This window comes from Otolemur garnettii, unplaced genomic scaffold (assembly GCF_000181295.1).
Source record: "Otolemur garnettii isolate 467f Iridium unplaced genomic scaffold, OtoGar3 scaffold00039, whole genome shotgun sequence".
Lineage (NCBI taxonomy): Eukaryota > Metazoa > Chordata > Mammalia > Primates > Galagidae > Otolemur > Otolemur garnettii.
The window spans coordinates 4,229,463-4,250,552 of record NW_003852434.1 but is presented as its reverse complement, the minus strand read 5'-3'; the positions used below and the strand labels follow the sequence as shown (position 1 = coordinate 4,250,552).

The window sequence follows — 21,090 nt, the reverse complement described above, 5'->3', positions numbered from 1 at the left end:
TGGAGGTAGGGAACCTATGGAAATGTGAAATGTCAACATTCCTTTCTATCTCCTTAGCCTAATACAAAGTTCAGTATTGAATCTGGATAGCTCGACTTCCTATTATCTGCTTAAGCCAACCATAAACAGTTCCTTCCCTCTTAACAGTGAGAGATACCCTGGATTTCTGCTTACAAGTCAAACCCCCAAATTCAGATTTCAAACCATTTATTTCACTGAGGAAAAGTTTAGTCTTCCTTCCTTGTTTCCTTCCTTTCTTGTTTATTTTTACACTGGGTTATTTTCCAGATGTTTTTGGAAGCAGGGTTTATGTAAGTGTCTAGCCAAGGATCTGAAAAGGGTGATTATTCAGGAATTGTTCTTTAGCTCTGAGTGCTTGGCTTAACTTCAGCTACTCACACGATCAAGTTCAGATATTTCTGTCTTCTAATGAAGAGGGTTGGGTCAGCGACCCAGCAAGGCAGTAAAAACACAATTTGTGAATAACCCTTAAGATGAATGACCGGCATATGGATATTCTGGTTAACTAAGAGGCATTGAGGGCTTGCCTTAGACGCAGACCAGCGGGGTATGATCCAGAACGTGTAGTTACACTTCCCTTTCCTTTAGTTTTCCTCATTTGTGAAATAAGAAAAGTGGACAAAATCGTTCTAACTTCCCAACACCAATATCCTGTAATGACAAGTGTTCCCTGCACACCAGCGCCCAGGCCAGTGAATTATTCAGCGGGGTAAAATGCTTCTGAGCTCAGCCCTGGCTCTGCCTCTATGATCTTAGTAGCATTCTGTGGTACAGAAAGTAAAAAAAAAAAAAGAACTGTAAGGCAGAATTAATTAATGATAATCCTTTCAGCAATAAAACATTACCTATCTAGGCATGCTAGTTAAAGACGTTTTTAAGGGAGGACCTTTTACACCCCTCCTACTGGCTGGGAGGGAGTGCTGAGGCCTGGGGTCAGTTGGGGTTAAAGCACTAGCATTCCAAATCCGTTCAGGGAACAGCCAGGTGGGTGAATGATTAACCCAGCAAGCACATTGTTCAGTGAGCAGGACTGAGAGGGTTGGTGCGGTGGCTGGGGCTCAGCAACAGTATGGGAGAACGCTGAAAGCAGAACTGGTTTGTAAACGTAACCAGAGAAATACACCCGCACAGAAACACGCGCTCCCACCAAGGTCACGTGGTCTGCACTTACACCTGCAGGCTCTTTGCCGCTGGATTTAAAGTATGTTTCTATTTTAGACACACACACACATGCAAAATACAAATTTGTTTTGAAGATAAGCACACTCTCACAAATGGGTTCCGTTTCTAAAGGATCTGGAAAAAAATAAATGTATAGTCAGAGAGTAACTGCAGGGATGGGGGGGAGCAGAAAGTTTACCCCCTAGGGGAGGTTTGGTGCCTGTGATTTCTGAAGGGGCTGAGCCAGCCCACCATAAACGTGCTACGCAAGGAAAGAGCTGGGAAGTCACCGTAAAGTCAAAAAAAAAAAAAAAAAAAAGCAGCGCGTTGGCCCGGCAGAGCGGCACGCTCCCTCCTCCCGGCAGATGGTTGTGACTGCACCTGCTGCCGGTGACCGGCGGCCCCGGAGGCGGCGGCAGCCACAGCCTGGGTGAGCAGCCGCCGCAGCCCTGGCCGCTACCCGCCCGGCGCTCACTGCGAACCCGGAGGCAGAGCCCCAGGAGGCGGCGGGGAGGCTCCGGTAAAGCCGCGTCCCCGGCGGAGCCGGGCACTCTCCTGGAACGCGCTCCTCTCGTCTGCGGTGGTGACTCCCTCGGGAGTTTGAAGACAGCTGGGGAAAGGGAAGAGCCGGCAGAGAGCCTCACAGGATGAGGAGTGCTATAAAAGGAGCAGGGCAGTCCTTTAAAAGAAATCTGTCACCACGCTCTGAAACGCTTTCTGCAGAAGGTGCCGGTCCGTGCCTCCCCTGTGCTCAGAAGGAGGGAGCCCGCGAGGACAGCCTCCAAGTATTCCTCAGGGACCTTTGTTGTCGTTGTTCCTCTTTCCTCTTGGGTAGAGCTCTGTGCTGACCTTTCCAGAGGAATCTGGCCAGCTGAGAAGACAGTTCTTAATAATAACAATTAAAAAAAATATGAAAACCGCTTCCTGCTGTTTGAATGGGAGATGTAGCTTGCTAGCTGCAGTTTTCCTGTGATATTTTGGAATGTCTGCAGAAACTTAAAAACCTCAAAAACTCGCAGGACTAGGCAAGACTGAAAGCAAGTTCTTTTTGCCAAAAAGGAGTGAATGAGAGGTGGTAACTTATCCCTAAGCCAGTGCCTGGAGGATAAAAACCTTGGCGTTCTAGGAATCAGCACTGCCAGCCTGACACATAAACAAGCATGAAGCAGTGGCTGTGAGGTCCTGCTCAGAGGCAGGTGGTAAAGGAAGCCAGAGCCGCTCCCCACTCGGGCCTGTATGAAGCCCGAGGACCGCAGTGCTGGGGGCCGCCCCTCAGCTGCCTTAGCCTCCACTCCTTTCATCCCTAAAACGACATACAGAAGAATCAAACGGTGTTTTAGTTTTCGGAAAGGTAGGTCGCTGATACATCCATTAATGTCCTTTTTATAAATATAGATATATCTCCAGTGGTTTAAAAACAGTTTATGCTCAGATCAGATAAAATGGGGGTCTGGAAACGCCGAGTTAGGAGTGTACGAGCGGGATTTGTGTGTGGCCTTGCTTGTCTGTGCTTATTTTTCAAGGTTCATTTTTACCTGTTTGTTATCGACAGTGCATAGGCTGAGTAGATGGGGCTTAGAGGACGGAGGTCCTATAGCACTCACCTTGACAGATGCCAGCCAAGTGAGCCAGGCTGACCATCTTCAGAGGAGGGGCCAGCGCTCTCCTGGACCCTTCCTGGACCCAGATCTAGCAGCCATGTTCTGACCCTTTGAAACAGTCTGGGGCACATGCCTGTGTGTATTCCCATCATCTGATTCTGGCTCTGGCCACCTGTGATGCTGAACCTCCCCTACTGAGAACATTTGGATAACCCAATAATTTGTGATGACCTCTTCTCAGGAGGCTTTCAACCCTATTGATTAACGAGAGCTAGAAGTAGGAGTCACCTTGACTCTCCAAATGTGTCATAACATAGCATGGAAAGGGGCCAAAAATAAGAACTGTCAGGAACAGAAGGTAGAAAAATGTTCCAGTTTATCATCATACATGGCGCTAAGACGTTTCCAAATGGGTTTCCTTTGAAGGTGATAAAGGACACAGCATAGTAAAATGAAGTGTTTTCAAAACAGGTTTATGTGTCAAAATATTTTTTGCTTTAAAGTAAGAACAATTAAGTGGAATGGCTCTTTAAATAGAAATGAAGTAATTATAACTTTAATGTCATATACAGTGAGCTCATCCTTTAGTCAGAACTGGGTGGAATGACATCTAGGCCTGTTCTGGTACCCCTTTTTTTCTGTGATCTGCCACCTATTAATTAACCTTTCTTTTTAGTAACAAAAAAAGGGGGGGGGGAAGAAAACAAAATGAGAAAAATAAAAATCACAAAATATAGTGGAAACTTTTAAAATAAAACCCTTGTTCCTTGTTCCCTTCGAGTAGTTAAGACCTAGCTATGACCATTGTCATACGTTATCAGCAAATAATTCAGGTATTAATTTACATTCTTATCTTATGCTCAAAGAGTGTTAAATGAAACATAGGTTACATGCCTCATTTTTAAAGATCTGTAGGGATTTTGCAAATACTGAAATATTGCATCATTGGTAAAGAAATTGACAATGGCAGAATTGAAAAGGTCTCGGGGACTAATTCCTTAAGGAGCATTTCGGTCTTCCTTTCCCCCACCCCTCCACCCCTCCGCAACAAAACTGTTCCTATACAAATGCCACTTTTCAGGGTTCTTGCTGTTCATTTGTAACATGAGCTGTTTGGGGGATTGTGAATACATCTCTGAAGGACAAGAATGTGATTTTTACTTTTTCCACCTTCCCACCCCCACCCCCACCCCCGGTCCAACAGTGGAGTCCAGCACCTCTGCAGGAATCTGTCCCAGGACAGGCTGCCCTTCCTGACCTTCTTCCCTTTCTCCTTAAATACCAAGGTGTGGGGGCGGTGCCTGGGGAGAAAATTCCTGCGTGCTGGCAAATGGCAACCCCAGGGTAGGGAATAACTCCCAGCTATCTTCTCCTTGGGGCTAGTTTTAAATTGTCTTTTTCTCTGCAAAGCCCTAGTAGTTTGGGAATGCTCAGCGTTGGCATGGAGGATTAAGAGATTTTTCATTTACACGGCTGCATTCTGGCTTCTGTCAGATCAGAAAGGAGAAGCAGTGCAGGAGGCATTCAGCAGCTCTGGGTCTCCTTCCCTCTTCTCTGCTGGCTGCACACCAGGCTGTCCTGCTGTGCGCTGGTTGTGTGACCACGGTCTGCCATGGGGCCCTGGAGCAGAGGTGGCTGCTGCGGCCCCACCCTGTAGCTGCCTGCTCCGGGCTGCACTCAGACTCTACTGAAGGTCTGGCCCTGAAAAGAATGAACTTCTCTCTCAGTGTGGGGTTCCCAAACCATATCACCTCCAGAGGAATGTGTTCTTCTGTGCTTTATTTAATCTCCTGGGCGCTCTAGTGTTTCACGAAGTGGGGGCCTGGGTTTCTGCCTTCCCAAGCCTGTCGGTGAGCATCAGCTTAGGTCATTTCAAGGAAAGCAAGAAGGAGAATGTGTGAAGCCAGGAAGAATGCCCAGAAGTAAAAACCACTGATGCGAAGCATATTTTTTACTGTTGTCATAAGTAGGCCAACAGCAGAGGGGCCACGCTGGGTTTGTCTCTAGCAGTGTTGGAAGTGCCGTCAGAACCAAGTGTGGAGCTGAATAAAAGTTTCCAGAGGACTGGTGGTAGGAGAGCTTGCATGCTGTGCGCGCTGACACTCACAGTCAAGGCGCCTTTCTGTCCCAGACCTCTGCTGTCCTTTACTGCCCTCTTTATCTCGCTTGCTTTGTTGGGGGTACTAATTAAGGTCACTGAAAATGTTTTCTCAGTGTTTTAAAAATCCAGGAACCAAGAAACTTCCCTTAGGCAGGAAGCTGGGGATCGTGGGGCTTAGGGTGCAAGTGCTGGTGAGATAAAGATTACAACAAATTCTTTACCCTGTTAATTATGAAGCTACACATCTTCTTTACCTGTATGAGACTGATATCAGGAGCATAACGGATCCTTTGGTTTCTTGGCAACGTGTTAACGTGTTGGATCTGAACACGTGGATCTGGTGGTCATAGACTAGATGGCTTGATGGTTGGGATTCCAGGATACCGAAGACCTGAAGACAGTTCTTAAGCTGACTTTTTCTTTTTTTTTTTTTTCTGAGTTGCACTTTTCTTGGAGATAAGTCATCATGGATTCCTGAGGGGCTTTCCCTACACAGTAACCCCGTAGTGGTCATGCTCCATTGCTTCTTACTTCTTCATATACCTTCAGCTATGTTTCCATTTTTCTCCCCTGAGTTCTCTGTGCTCTTAATTGGTTCATGCATGAAACTTACTTTAACCTAAGTAGTGGCTATTCAAGGCAGCCTTCATCCTCACCTCTGTTCACCTCAAACACTCACTGCAAATTTCTAAAATACACAGTGTGTATTTAGAGCATTGCCCAGTCTGTACTTCAGAAACAGTGCTGTCAAGCAACATTCCACATTCAAAAACTTTATATGAGCCCCCGTTGCCCATGGTAGGAAGCCCTGTGTTGTGTAAAGCCCTCCAACCAATTCCAAATAGTCCCTAAGGATAAAGCCCCTAATACCCAAGACAATTCCATTCTTCCTCCCTAGACACGTGTCCTGCACTGCCTCTTTGCTTGTGGTCACTGTGTTCCGTCCACTGTGGAGCTCTCTCTTCTCCATTGTGTACCCAAACTTTACCCTTTCTTCACAACGCCATTGGCTTTCATTTCTTCATTGAGCCTTCTCTGTTCCCCAGTTATGCTCCTTACTCTACAGTCCTTGTGTTTTATGTGTGCTGCCTCCTGCCTCCTGCCTCCTGGACGGCATACCTGTACAATCACCCTGAAGTGCTTCATACACACGTACATGCATATAGATATTTCTTCCCAAAGTGGATAATGGAAGAATATCCAATTGGAGATTCTAAACTAGTTACAAACTAGTACAGTGTTTCTATCTATCTTTCTCCTGCTAGGCTACAGGCAATAATGAATAGGAATAGAATGGTTTTAGAGCAGTACTATATAAGACCAACATTCTCTTTAAAATGCATTGTATATTGCATGTATTATAATCGCATTTACAGAATTTTATTTTTCCAGAAAGAAGCTATTATGCATGTATATGATATTATGGCTACTTGGAAACCTGGTGAAAGACTGAAGTCAGCTTTGGCTGGCTTGGTTTCTTAGATCTATACTAACCTGGATAGCTTCTATAGTTGGCCACATGCAAACTTTATGCCCCCCGCTCCAGTATTTTGATTTGTTCATTTGCCATATGTGACTGTTCATTTGCATTGAAAATTCTTACAATTTGGGTGACACCAGGAGTTATCCTGCTGGCAGAGTTGCAGCCAGCAAAGGGACAATTCAAAGTAAATTTCTCCTGTGGTTGAGCATGTGATCCGCAATCAAAAAGGGAAAGGGAACTTCCCGAGAGCACAGAATTTGAGTAACTCAAATTTTAACTTCTGGTTTTTCATCAGCAAACCAAGGACTTTTTTCTTATTAGGTTTTACAGAAATTAATGGTATAACCTGAGGAGTTTCAATTTACATTGGAATTATTCATTTATTTTCTATGATCAGAGAAAGGTTTTATTTTTATGCACGCATTTATTACATAGATGTTTGTGGAGCACTCCTGCCTCACTCATCTTGACATAAATCCCAGGGATATAAACAAGAAGGCTTGCCTGTGGTAGGCTAGAGCATGAGCTTTAGAGTCCTTTACACCTGGGACCAACCCTACTTTAGTCCTTGGTCTATAGGACCTAGAGAAATTCACCTAAACCTGTCTGAAGTTCATAGGCTAGATATATAGTATACATCTGTTTCCCAATATTATTTATAATAATCATAATAAATAAAAGTATTATAATAATTATAAAAGCACAATCATTTTTGACTAGCGAAGGACTGCTGTAGTACAGATAGGCACCTAAGTGAATAATTACAAAGCAAATTTAAGGAATCAAAGATAAAAAGGTACCAAGCTTCAGGTCTAGGGCTGGGATCGAGGGGCTGTCATGAAGATTTCACATGGGAGATGCAGTGAGTTGAATCTACAGGATAAGGTTTCCCAGGCTGACTTATGAAAGCAGGACCTATTTTCTAGAAGGGGGCATGTTGACATGGGAAGGAAGTCACGTTACGTTTAGGAAATGATACCTAGTTCAGTGTAGTTTGGGAGCACATGGTTTATGAGATAGTAGCAGAAATGAGAGTGGGTTTGTTGGTTGGATGGTGGGTGAAGGGGCAGAGGTCAGACTTTGGGGACTTTATTTCATGAAAAGAAGTTTAGTTGCAAAAACAGGCCAGAGGGCACCACCGGACGACAGGAAGCAGAAGCGTGTGTGATGCAATTGAAATATTATGAAGATCACCATGGCAACACTTGCCTGGATTAGGAACTCTGCTCTTTCAAAAGTCATGAAAGAAAATAGTGAGGATCTGATCTAATGTAGTGGTGAGGGGTTTCCAGGGGACTGTTGTGGTCAGTAAGTGAGTGGCATGAAGAAAGGAAGAATGTGGGCTGACTCCCTGATGGCACTTCAGCGATGAGGGGGTCAGCTGGTACTGATAACCAACCCAGAACTTTACGAGGTCAAACAGACTTCGCAGAAAAGAAGACTCTGCCAGTTTTAGACATTGGGAGTCTGGGGATGCTTTGAGATATCCATGGTGAGGGGTCTAATGGGCACTTGGAAAGCCAGTGCTAGATCATAGCAATAGCCCAGATTGAGATTTAAATCTGAGAATGATTGATACACAGGGAGATCGGAGAGAGTCCAGCACAGAAACTGAATCAAGTAAAGCAAAAATAGGGCTGAGGACAGAACCCCAATTGCCACAGAACTCACAGGAAGGGTGTAGTAGGCAGCAGAGTCTAGAAAGAGACTGAGAAGAGCATTCAGAGAGGCAGGAATCAGTCCCTGGGGCAGTGTCCGGAAGAGAAGGAGACTGGCAGTTTTGAAGGGAGTGAAGCATAAATTAATACAAAAAATGTGCCTGCTCATGATTTGCCAACTAGGAAAGTTGTTGACTGCAGAAAAAAACATTTTAATGGAATGACTAGGTCAGAGGTCAAATTTCAAAGTTATCAGGTGGAGAGAAAATGGTGAAATGGAACCAGAGTTACGCTGAACTCGGAACCAAGAAGCAAAGAGAATGAATAGTTATAGGCCATGGAGTCCACGCAGTTTGGCTTAGCACTGGCGTACACCCTGTTAGGAAGAATAGAATTTGAGTGTATTTCATCTAATTACACTCACTCCCTGTGTATAAGTCACATGTAAGGAAGGACCCTCACCAGCCCTGAGGGATGTGCACTTTCTCTCTCGCTCACTCCACTTGGAACAGGTGTAATAAATCCACCGGTGTGATGTGCTTCCTCGTCCAGTGAGAAGTCACATCCTGGGTGACGTTTTGTGACACCATCAATGTACTGTCAAGGGAAGTAAGCAGGAAATACCATTGTCACCCAGAAATTCTAAGGATAGTTTTGTCAGGGAACGCGAAATCTCTCTGGGAATGTAAATGGACATAGCTAGGACTGTTTGCATGACCCACACCACAGGGAATATTCTTGTTACTGAATCTACTGATCAGTATGTTCTCTCTTCATGCTGCTAGTTGGGGGTAGCCTATGACCTTTGTGCTTTTTTGTTAATTTTGCTATTCAAAGTTTCACTGCGTCCTCAAGGACAATTTCAAATAAAGGACTCTTTAAAAATAATTTTTCCCCTATCAATGACTTCCCTTACGGAGAGCTTTCTTATGCAGGAGGTTAATCCACACCCTGCATTGTAAGCCTGGGACATTTGGCACACTCTGTTTTCAATGCTATAGAAGTGGGAGTATGCGTCTGTTATAATTCTTTACTAATTCTTTGCAAGACCAGCTCCACAGCAGAAAACTCATTTTCCACAGGAATTCCTAATCATCTTTATGCATTGTGTACACACTTTGGCTTTCTTACATGTTACACTGCTAAATAGACATCTTTACATAAAAGGAATTATTGTGGGGGGGGGGTCATGATTGCTTACTGAAGTGCCAGAGTTTTTTCTTCTCCTTTTTCTTCTGACATCCCCCTCAACTTAAATTTTCTCTCATGTCTCACCCCTTCTAGTGTGATGGGAGGAATTGAGGTCAGAAAGCTAGCACGTGACAGTTTCCTTCCTCTGTAATGATTTTCAGCCGTTATATGCATTCTACAGTGCTGTGTCATTGATACACAGTGGCTATGAAATCCCTCAGCCGTGAACAGATCTCACTCCACTGTTTACCCGACTGTGTGACGTGCAGCAAGTTACGTAGCATGTCTGTTCTTTGAGCTCCTCATCACTAAAATGGGAGTCGTGGTTTCCCTACCTGGCAGGGTGCTGTGAGTTTTAAACAAGCAGCTAAACTGCTTGTAATATGCCTACCATACAAAAGCAGGCTTACCTGGTGTCATTTTTTAAAGCACAATAAGTATACATTATTTTACTCAGTTTTAGAATTTGCTCATATTTTAAATAAGTAGAAAATGAAGAGGCCTCATGTAATTAAGATTAAATGACAACAAAATTTTTTAAATTCACGAATGAGCAAAGATTTTTAAAGGTGAATAAATCTGCTTGATTTCACTAACCTTGGACAGATTGTTTCATCAATTTCCTCAGTTAGAAATAGGGAGAGTGATAGCTATCTTATATATTTCTTACAAAGATTAAAAAATACTTGTCAGAGATTTAATATACACTGTATACTTAATGCATTGAGGATTTTTGCTTATGATAAGAATTTACTTAGGAAGCAAGCCTGCATGGACAAGAAAATAAATAGGGAACCAGAGCCTACATCTCAACACATCCCTTCCTTCACCACATTCTTGAGTTGTTGGCAAAAAAGGAATCCTAAGAATTATAAGAAAACAAGTTTAAGTGTTTTCCATTATTGTATAAAACCAAATCATGGAAGTTTGGTTCTCATTGGTCTCGTTTGTAGCAGACATAGAAGTTGAATTGGAATATCTTCAGTAGGTTTTTCTCTGGATTTAGAGAGAGCACTTAGGTAATGAATTTATCAATCCGAAGCAAACCTAAAGTGAAAAATCACAGATCACGTAAGATTTATTCTCATATGTCCATATGTTATTTTTTAAGGAACTTCCTTTTGAAAGGCTATTTACTGAACTTTGATAGGATAGAGTCCACACATTACAGGTAAATATCATGTTTGTTTTCAAAGAGTTCCACAGAAAGGGAGTCAATAATTTTCAACCATAACCCATTTTAGGCCTTACTATTAAAACACTAGAATATCTTTAGAATCAGCATCACCACTGAATGGGTTACAATTTTATTTTGTTACAAGTAACAGAAAACCCAACTAACAGTAGCTTAAACACCCATCCACTTATTTTTCTCACATGAAAAACTAGCTCAATGAAGGGGCTGCTGGCATTGGGTCAGTAGTAGTTCAATGATCTCAGCCTCAGCCCGTTTGTTAATCATTTAGATGTTCCCTTGTCATTGCTGTCTAATGGTCAAAAAATGACTAGTGTAAGGACCAACGGCATACCCATGTTTAAGACAAGAAAAAGGAGCGATTTACGATTGCAGCTGTCTTTTCTTTCATCAAGAAATCGAGTCTTCCTAAAGCTTCCAGAAGACTTCTTGGCCAGAGCTATGACACATGGCCACCCCACTACAATGGAAGTGGGAAAAGGATTTAGTTTTCTGAATTATAAAATGGAGATGCCAAGAGAAAAGAGATACATGAATGTGTGCTGAGTTAGGTAATAATGTTTGACACACCCTTATCAAAGAACTCAGGATTTAAAGTCTACAAACAAAGCTAAATACATGTGTTAACTTCTCTAATCTTCACTGCCCTTAGAAAAATGCCATTTTCTAATCTTTTTTTCTCTGCACTTGTATATGGATAGTAGATCACTCAACCGTATTTCTTTAAAAAATATGAACTCCATTAGTGCTAGTTTTGATGCCAGGTGTAGAGTAGTTTTATTCATTGTTGTTCTTTTTTCTACCTGGGCTAAGAACATTCTCTTTGGCAGCAAGTCTTCATTGCATGCGATGTGATGGTTTTGCACTACTGAATTCATAAATAAATAATTTTACAGGTGGGGAGGCAAAGCATCTGTTGTTATTATCAAATCCTTAACTGAATGGCTATTAAATAATTTGCCAAACATTCTGGATTCTTACATAATTTCAACATGCAGGATGCTTATTTTTCTTCCCCTTTCATGAAACTCATCAGACCATTAAAACATTTAGTGATATTCATTTCATCTGGGAACATTGGTGTCATATTTGCGTTAGCTGTTTTTTTCCCCTTTTCTCACCATTTTTGCCAAGCTACCACTTAATAGTATGTTTTAGAAGACAGTTTGTTATATTGTCTTTTAATCTGTGGGGTACCAAAGATGGAATAGAGGTGGTGTTCAGCCCCTGATGCTGAACCAAGGAATCTGTGGTCAGTAGGTCTTTTAAAATCATTCATAAAACTAAAATTTGACTTGCTTTCTATTGCCACATGTGCCAACAATTCTAGACAATGCACATCATGAAATACTCTCTCTTCCAGTGCAAACCACCGTGACCCCAGCTCTCCACTTTTAGTTTTTAGTATGCACTGCTTTATAATTTTAACTTTTTCCTTCCAAATAAGTTAATGGCTTCAGATTTTAGAGAACAGTTATTATCTGAAGGATTTTATATGGAAGAAAATTCAGGCTTTCTTTTTCTGCTTTTATAATCTTGATTACAATCATAGATAGCATCGCAACTTGATTGAAAACAAAAGAAGAAAAGAAATGAACAGAATTTAAACTGAATGCAAATTGGAGCTAAATATAAAACTGTAACAAAAGTAGAATTGGGCTATTGTCTCCGGAATCTTTCTGCTTCTAAGCTTTTGAAAATAATTACTTTCCCAGAAGGAAAAAAATAAAAAGAAAACCCTAAACTCATTACAGTTATTATTACACGTTTCTTATTTCAAAGTGGATATCGCAAGCTCAGTATTTCTATTTTGGTTTGGGGCTAAACACAGAATCCAGGGGAAAGGGCCAGTGCACAGTAAAGTCCTATCATATGAAGAACTGTATGTAATGAATATGATGCTATGATGTGAAATACCCGATGTTAATTCCTTGTTAGTCCTCCGATCTTTGTTTTTCTGTTATAATGAATTTTAAAGAACACAGCAAGGCGGGATGAGATAAAGTTCTGAAATTGACTTGAATGCTTTCTTTTTCCAGGCATTTTCGGACAGAAACTGGAAGACACTGTCCGTTATGAGAAGAGATATGGGAACCGTCTGGCTCCGATGTTAGTGGAGCAGTGCGTGGACTTCATCCGACAGAGGGGGCTGAGAGAAGAGGGCCTCTTTCGCCTGCCAGGCCAGGCTAACCTCGTGAAGGAGCTGCAGGATGCCTTTGACTGTGGAGAGAAGCCCTCATTTGACAGGTAGCTGTCAATTTTTTTTTTTTTTTTTGAGACAGAGCCTCAAGCTGTCCCCCTGGGTAGAGTGCTGTGGCATCACAGCTCACAGCAACCTCCAACTCCTGGGCTCAAGCGAGTCTCCTGCCTCCGCCTCCCAAGTCGCTGGGAGCACAGGCGCCCGCCACAACGCCCGGCCATTTTTTGGTTGCAGCCGTCATTGTTGTTTGGCGGGTCCGGGCTGGGGATTCGAACCCGTCACCTTAGGTGTATGTGGCTGGCGCCTTAGCCGGTTGAGCTGTCAAATTTTATTAGCCATCTTCATTGAGAGATTCAGTGACCTGAAGGGACGCAGTGAGGTGAGGTGGCACAGCCTGGATTAATGTGGTGACACTTTAGATTGAACATGGATTATTTGTTCACGTAAGTTTGTGTTGTTTTAGGTTGCAAAGTCAGAAACTTGGCACTTTAGATATCGTTCTCTTCCATACTTTTTTTTTTCATCTTAAAACACTCTTATTTCTTCTTTTCCTGTGGTACTGAATTAAAACCGTATTAAACTTTTGCAGGGAAAGAAGTGAGCTTGTAAAATAGGAATCTTCTCTTGTGTCTTGAATACTTTCAGCTGAGGGATATTAAAAATATTGATAAATAGAAATTGGGATATTGGCCATGTCATTAGAAATAACTGTTTTTTATTTGGGGGGGTCTCAGTGTGTGACATATCTTGTACCCTCAATGAATCCCTATAAAATAATAACTTTTTGATAACAATAAAAGCATTCCATTTTAAAATATAGCTCTACCTTAATCTAGAATAAATTTTTAGGAAAACAATCAGTATACCATGGTGATATTCAGAAATTAATGGAAATTTTCAGAGAAGAAAATAAAAAAGGTGGCTAATTCTACTCCACAGTTAAGAGTTCATCACAGTTCATGTTTCGTCAATTATTTCTTCTTCTTTACTTTAAAAAATTTAGCCCAGAAAACGTTTATTCTTAACATTATTAAACACTGTATTTAGAAATTTTTCTATATAATGGTTGAAAATGTCCTTATATTTCAGCATATTTTAACATAACCTTTTATCATTAACAATTTCTATAAGCATCATTTTTAATATCTAATATTTCATGCAGTAGTCATATTATTCATCATCATTTTGATATTGTCAGACATTTATATTATGACTTTTTCACTATTGCAAATACCGTTGTAGTGGATATTCACTTGTATAAATATGTTCAATTGTTGGATTATTTACGTAAAGAGATTCTTGGCATTGGACTTCATGTGTAAGAATCATCTTGATACTTGAAAATTTAAAATGGTCTACTCTCTCAGTCCCTGGGCTGCTGTGACCAAATACCATAAACTGGGTGGCCTATGAGCTGCAAAAACGAACTTCTCACAGTTCTGGTGGCTGAGAAGTCCAAGGTGAGGGCACCAGCAGAACCATGTCTTGGGAGGGCTTGTTCTCTGGTGCAGATGTGGCATCTTCTCTCTGTCTCCTCAGATGGTGGAAGGGACAAAGTAGCTGTCCAGGGTCTCTTTCAAAAGGGCATAGCCCACATGGTCCAATCACCTCCCAAAGACACCCTTCCCCCCACTTCCAAATAGGATCCCATTCGTGATCAGCCTTCAACATAGAAGTTTGGGGGACACAAACATTCAGACCATAGTATCTACCTACCTACTAAGTGCTATTTCTCTGAAAGTGTAGAATTAGCACATGGATAGACACAATTCTACTAACAGGTAGGCATAAAGGTCCATGCAAACATGATATGAGATAAAAAAGCACCATTGAGAATATGGCTCTTACTAATAATAAAAATATGTGCACTAAATCATGTAACGCCTTTTTATTAGTCAGTTAACAATGTCTTGAACAATGACCGTGCTCAGTACTGGCAAGGTATGTTTGAGTGGGCACCCTGACAGTGAGAATACAAGTTGTTACAGTCTTTCTAAAGTGATTTGGTAATAGATTTCAGGAGGCTTTAAGCAAGAAATTATAATCTCAAGGGAAAAAAAAAAACAAAGATATATGGAGAAAAACTTAAGTGCAAAGTTATTATAGTTTTTATAATAGTAAAAACAATACCAATCCAGTATCTCCAATAGTGAGCATGATTAATTGAACATGCTACATTCATAAAACAAAATACTATAGTTCTTGAAATTTTAGAAAAATTCTAATTACATAACGACAAATGAAAAAATAAAGCGGGATAGATCAGTTTATTAAAACTCTTTCCTTTTACAAAAAGTATTTACAAACAGGTTATAATGACTTATAGATTCTCTCTGAGATAAAGAAATTAAATATAGAGGTAAAGAAATGAATTAAAACTAGGATCAGAGAACAAATTTCAAGACCGCAGGAAGACTTTTTATAAGGGAGCCATGTACCTCTGGAGAAGTGTGTCTTATCCTAGAGTTTGAAAAAGAAAAACCAGGTAATATAGTTTGGGCCTATCCACAACATGTAAAAAATGATTTGTCTGGGAAAAATGTGTATGTTTAATACAAAAATTAGAAATAAATTTATCATTAGGATTCTCCTAATGTAATTTTGTGTAATGGGATCAACAGAATCATGTACAATGAACTTCATGAGACAATAATAAGTTTCAGTGCCCTTTTGAAATATTTATATATAGCCTAAATATGCAGCCATGGATACTTTCTGGACAGCCCTCATATACAGATGAGATTATAACAAAGCATATTTGTTAAAATTATTCTTCCATAGGCATTTCCACTTTGGTTCTAAAAACCTATCTTTGCTGAAACACTGGACGGAGGGCTGTTCCATGTTTACCATACCTATAAGAACAGATGTGCCCAATTATGTCCAAATCAAGTTAATAACTATTAACTGACAATGAAATATTGCCCAATCTTTGTATCAATGTGATCCTAATTAATCACATTTGTGAAACGTATGCTTTTTGTGTGTGTGAAATGCATCAATGTATAAACAACTGAAGAAAATGGAACAGGAGCATCTATTGCCAAAGACCGTGAGTTGCTTTCAGAATTCTTAACAAGGGGTTTTCTGGTCATGCCCATCACTTGGTTTTTAACTTTAATATTTTACTGGCAGCACCCTGGATTTTACCTTTAAAAAAAAAAAAAGGCTATTTTTTTACCAGCTAGAGATTCTGTCCTAGGACCATTGTAGTTTCTCTAAATTCTTCTTCGAAATGGAACACTTCCTTTAGCTCATCTGTCCTTTGCACTAGCTTATCATATGCAAATAAAAGCTGTCAATGAGTGTGGTCAGGTCAGCATTTGGCCTGAAACCTCCTTACGCAGGGCCACAGGCTCATCAGGAATGAGTTTTAGTGTTCCAAGTTACCGCAGCTGAGACTCAGGTTAATTTTCCCAGCATTGTTTCGTATGCATTTACCTTTCCGTAGCATCCAAAAGCAATTTTTCACCCTTCTTCTATCTCTTACTAATCGTTTCCTCCCTGTCTGTCAAGGCTCTTCCTACTTCCATTACCAACACGATCTATTTTAGATTTGTGTTGCAGTCGCATCCAATTTCTTATACCGAGGATTATTTTCGGTGTCTATTGCTGCGCAGCAAATCATATCAAACTCTTTGGTTTACAACAACTTTTTCAGATTCTGCCTCTGGTCAGCGTTTGGCAGAGAGGCCTTACCTCATTGACTGTGGCGTCCATGGGAGATGTACGCACCAGTCGGGTTCCTAAGCTGGGCTGGCTGGAATAGCTGGTGGCTGCTTGAGACTCTCACTTGTAGTCTTGTCTCCTTCAGGACTTCTTCCTTTAGTTCAGGGGTTCTCAACCTTCCTGATGCCTCCTAATGCTGCGACCCTTTCATACAGTTCCTCATGTGGTGGTGACCCCCAATCATAAAATTATTTTCCTTGCTACTTCATAACTGTAATTTTGCTACTGTTAGGAATCATACATAATGTAAATATCTGATATGCAAGATGTGTTTTCATTGTCACAAAGGGGTCACAACCCACAGGTTGAAAACTGCTGCTTTAGTTATTTGTTGCAACTCTCGACACAGTGGCTCATCACCCAAAGATAGCAAAAGTGGAAGACCCTAAGAGCTAAGCCCCAAATTGGCACAGTGTCACAACCACTGAACACTGTTGATCAAGGGAAAATCACAAGGTCAGGTCAGATTAAAAGGGATAGAAAATCAACTCTTTTCCGTGATAGAAGTAGAGGCATGGATATGCAGGGATGGGAGAAATTACCAGCAATCACCTTTGGAAATAATCTACCTCATTCATTCATTCAACAAATAATTCTCATGGGTTTCCTCTGTCTAAGACAACATTCTAGGGATTTTTTATTACCAACAGTGGGCAGATTAACAACAGACAGTACATATATAAATAATCTTGAAGAGCAATGACCATGACCTGTGAACAGTAATACGTTACTGAGTGGAGTGATGAAAATACACATCTGCTTCCTGAAGACGTAAGTTTAAGTTTAGACTTGACACGAAGCCTGTCATAGCTGTGATATTGAGGGGGGGGGCACACTGCAGGCAGAAGAATAGCAAGTACTTGAGAAGGAAAATAAAATATAACCATTTATATTAAAATTCTCACTTTTAGGGACACAGAAACTATGAAGTATAAAATGTGTAAAATCTGACTAGAAACTCAGAGTTATTTTGTTTCCAAAGCTTTCCAGATGGTATCAGCTGTTGAAAGTAGACGCATTTTGGAAAAGTTGGGAAGGTAGGGCCAAGAGTCCCAGTGTGGGTGTGATGGTCAGAGCATTAACTGCTGGACAACAGAATAACTATGCACTTACAACACAGTGGTCAAGAGCAAGGACGGCTTCAGGAAGCCTGGGATTTTGCACATTCTGTCCAAGAATCCCATAAAACAGCTGCTGTCGGAGGTACCCCAGCTGCCCACCTGCACACTCAGTTTGGCTTCCCTGGGCCTCCTTCTCCCCCTCCTTTTCATTTATTTTTTAGATTTGTTTTGGTGACCCAACAAACCGTGGATCTACAGAGATAAAATGAAAAAATAAAAATTAAAGTCTGAAGTTTAGAAGACAGAAGAGCCAAATGTATTTTAATTCAATCCTCTGGGAACAGATCTAGCTCTGGGTATTACTGATCTAAGTTATGAAAAATGAACTTGAAATCTGGGAGTACTATGAACACAGTGGAGATTCTCAAATATTAGTTTACATAAGAATGAATTAAAAATTATCTTAAGGTACAGATACCCAGAGTTTACTCACTCTTACTCTGATATAAAAGGTTGGGAAATGCCAACTAAGCTGCATATTTTATTTTATTTTATCTTATCTTATTTTGCTTTGTTTATTTTTTTTTGAGACAGAGTCTCACTCTGTCACCCTGGATAGAGGTTCATGGCGTCATAGCTTACAGCAACCTCAAACTCTTAGGCTCAAGAGATCCTCCTGCCTCAGCCTCCCAAGTAGCTGGGACTACAGGCCTTGCCACAAGAGCTGATTAGTTTTTCTATTTTTAATAGAGATGGGTCTCAACCTTGCTCAGGCTGGTCTTCCAACTCTTAGACTCAAGCAATCCACCTACTTTGGCCTCCCAGAGTGCTCCCACCACAGATGGCATAATCTGCATTTGAAACAAATCCCCAGATAATTCTTCTATGCATGGTCGTAAAAGCCTAACTTGGGAAATTCTAGCTGGGCAATTGGCTACAATAGTGTGCGGTAGAGGAACATTGCTCAATAGAAGTGATGTTCCTCCATTCTCTCATAAGAAACAAGAGGAAGGAGACTCAGCCTCATGGTATTGGCAGCAACACATTAGCTGCCAATGTGTTCTCACTAGCCCAGCATGTCCTATGGTTCTGTGAAAGAGAAATTGTTTTCTTAGATACAGATTTGATGTGTAAAATGCAGTATTTTCTATCTTTTTATCTAATTTCAGGACACCTGAATGGTACATCTCTGCACCTTTACACTTTGATCCATGTAAAACATAAACAGTGGAGAATTCAGTAGCAAACTGTAGGGTTACTACAATTATGGAACGTTAGCATCACAGTGTGAATAAAAGATTTAAGGGCAGGGCTGGATGGAAGAAAATGGAAAAAGCAAGTGGTAGCTTGAGGGCATGCAGATTAATTAGTGAAAGGAGAAATTTGCATCTCTAAAGGGTGGAAAACCCAAGAGCAGACTCCCAGAAGTTTGCCTAAGGCAAGTCCTGAATGTGTGGGTGGTTCACTGGCTACCTGTTTTCACACCCTAAATGATTCTCTGAAGTCAAGAGAGTGTCCAGCTCACCAAAGCCTGAACAGCTATTTGCTTATGGTAACTCTAAATGTTCCTATTTTTTTATTATTATTATTATTTTTGTTTAGAGACAGTCTTACTTTGTTGCCCTTGGTAGAGTGCCATGGTGCCACAGCTCACAGCAACCTTCAGCTCTTGCACTTAGGCAATTCTTTTGCCTCTGCCTCCCAAGTAGCTGGGACTATAGGCACCTGCCACAATTCCCTGCTATTTTTTTTGTTGCAGTTTGGCCGGGGCCAGGTTTGAACCTGCCACCCTCAGTATATGGGGCTGGTGCCCTACCCACTGAGCCATAGCCGCCACCTAATCTTCCTACTTTTTAATGCAGTTCTTAAAGGTGTGATGGTGTGACAAGATGTGATAATCTTTTTTTATTATTATTTTTCATATTGTGGGTACATAATAGTTACATACGGCATACAATGTGAATTAATCAAATCAAGACAATTAATTATTGATATTACCTCATTACCTGTTATTGCTTTATTCAGGTTTTGCATTTCTCCCTGGTTCAGTCTTGGTAGATTGTGTGTGTCAGGAGATCCCCCACACCTCCTAGGTTTCCCAGGGTATTGGCCTATTGCTCACTGTGGTCACGAATGATACTTTGAATTTCTGCACTGTCAATTCTAATGTCTCTTTTTTCAACTCTGCCTTTATTTATTTGGGTCTTTTCTCCTTTTTTCTTAGTCTGACTAAAGGTATGTCGATTTTGTTTATCTTTTCAAAAGCAGCTTTTTGTTTTGTTAATCTTGATGTATTTTTTGTTTGAATTTTATTTATTTTGTCTCTGATTTTTATTATTTCTTTTCTTCTACTAATTTGGGGTTTGGTTGGCTTTTGTTTTTCCAGTTCTTTAAGATGCAGTTAGGTTATTTATTTGAAACTCTTCTACTTTGTTGACGTAGGCACTTACTGCTATAAACTTTTCTCTTATAGCTGCTTTTGCTGTTTCCAATGGGTTTTGATACGTTGTGTTTTAGTTGTCAGTTATTCCTAGACATTTTTTAATTTCCTTCTTACTCTCTTCATTGACTCACAGGTCGTTCAGGAACATACTGTTTAGTTTCCACGTGTTGACACTTTTCCAAAGTTCTTCCTGTTATTGATTTCTACGTTTTTTTCTTATATGTTTAAAATTTTATTACAGGTTCCTTGATAAGTATTTTACATTACCCCTCTTGGCTATGAGAAATAATAATGATTTAAATGCAACATTTTGGATTTCTTTACGTGGCCTAAACTTCAATGTGCTTCAGAATTCAAAAATACAGAATATTACAGAAGTATACAGTACCCTAATCAGTTATAGGTTTTATTTGGGGGTTAATATGAGGGTGTATATGATTAGGGTACATTATTTGCATTTGTAAGATAAAGTTCAAGTTGTAGTTGAGTCCTTCACCCAGGAAATGTGCCATGTACCCCCACTCTGTACCCCAAAGGCAGGAATTTACTGAACCCTCCTTCTCTCCCCCTTACTTAATTTAATTGTGTTTTTCTCTCATGTGGGCCTGTAGTTCCTGATCTACTTAGTTTAAATTAGTACTGTATACATGAGATGCTTCCTTTTCCATTCTCCAGATACTTTATCTTCTCCAAATTCATACAGGTAAATACAAAAGAGGCAAAATCTCTGTCTTTTTGTGGCTGAATAGTACTCCATGGTAACCACACAGCTCGTTGACCCAGTCATGTGTTGATGGGCATTTGGGCTGTTTCCAGGTCTTTGCAATCGTGAATTGAGCTGCTATAAACATTAAGTGCAAATGTCCTTAAGGTAAAATGATGTTTTTTCCCTCTGGATAGACATAGACATCTAGTAATGCAATTACAGGATCAAATGGGAAACAAATGAGGTTTCTTCATGTTTCTTGCCAAAAAGGCTGTACTAGTTGCAATCCACCAACAGTGTGTACTGTACCCCCTCCCTGCACTCACACCAGCATCTGCAGCTTTGAGACCTTGTGGCGTGTGCTATTCTTGCTGGGGTTAGGTGATATCTCAAAGTGCATTTCTCTGATGATTAAGATGATAAGCACTTTTCAGGTGTTTGTTGGCCATTTGACTGTGTCTTGGGAGAGGATTCTGTTCATGTTCCTTGCCCAATGACTGATTTCTACTTTTACTCCATTGTGGCCATTAAAAAAAAAAA

The 21,090-nt window shown here is 40.7% G+C and overlaps 1 protein-coding gene across 2 annotated transcripts in view; it reads left to right on the top strand.

The window, feature by feature from the left end:
• Positions 1 to 21,090, top strand: part of ARHGAP24 (Rho GTPase activating protein 24) — a 368,579-nt gene that overhangs the window by 319,166 nt on the left and 28,323 nt on the right. For both annotated transcript variants that reach the window (XM_003790030.3, XM_023513403.1), the window contains one exon: positions 12,451 to 12,658. In XM_003790030.3, the coding sequence (XP_003790078.1) occupies positions 12,451 to 12,658 (208 nt within the window). The remainder of the gene's footprint in view (positions 1 to 12,450; positions 12,659 to 21,090) is intronic.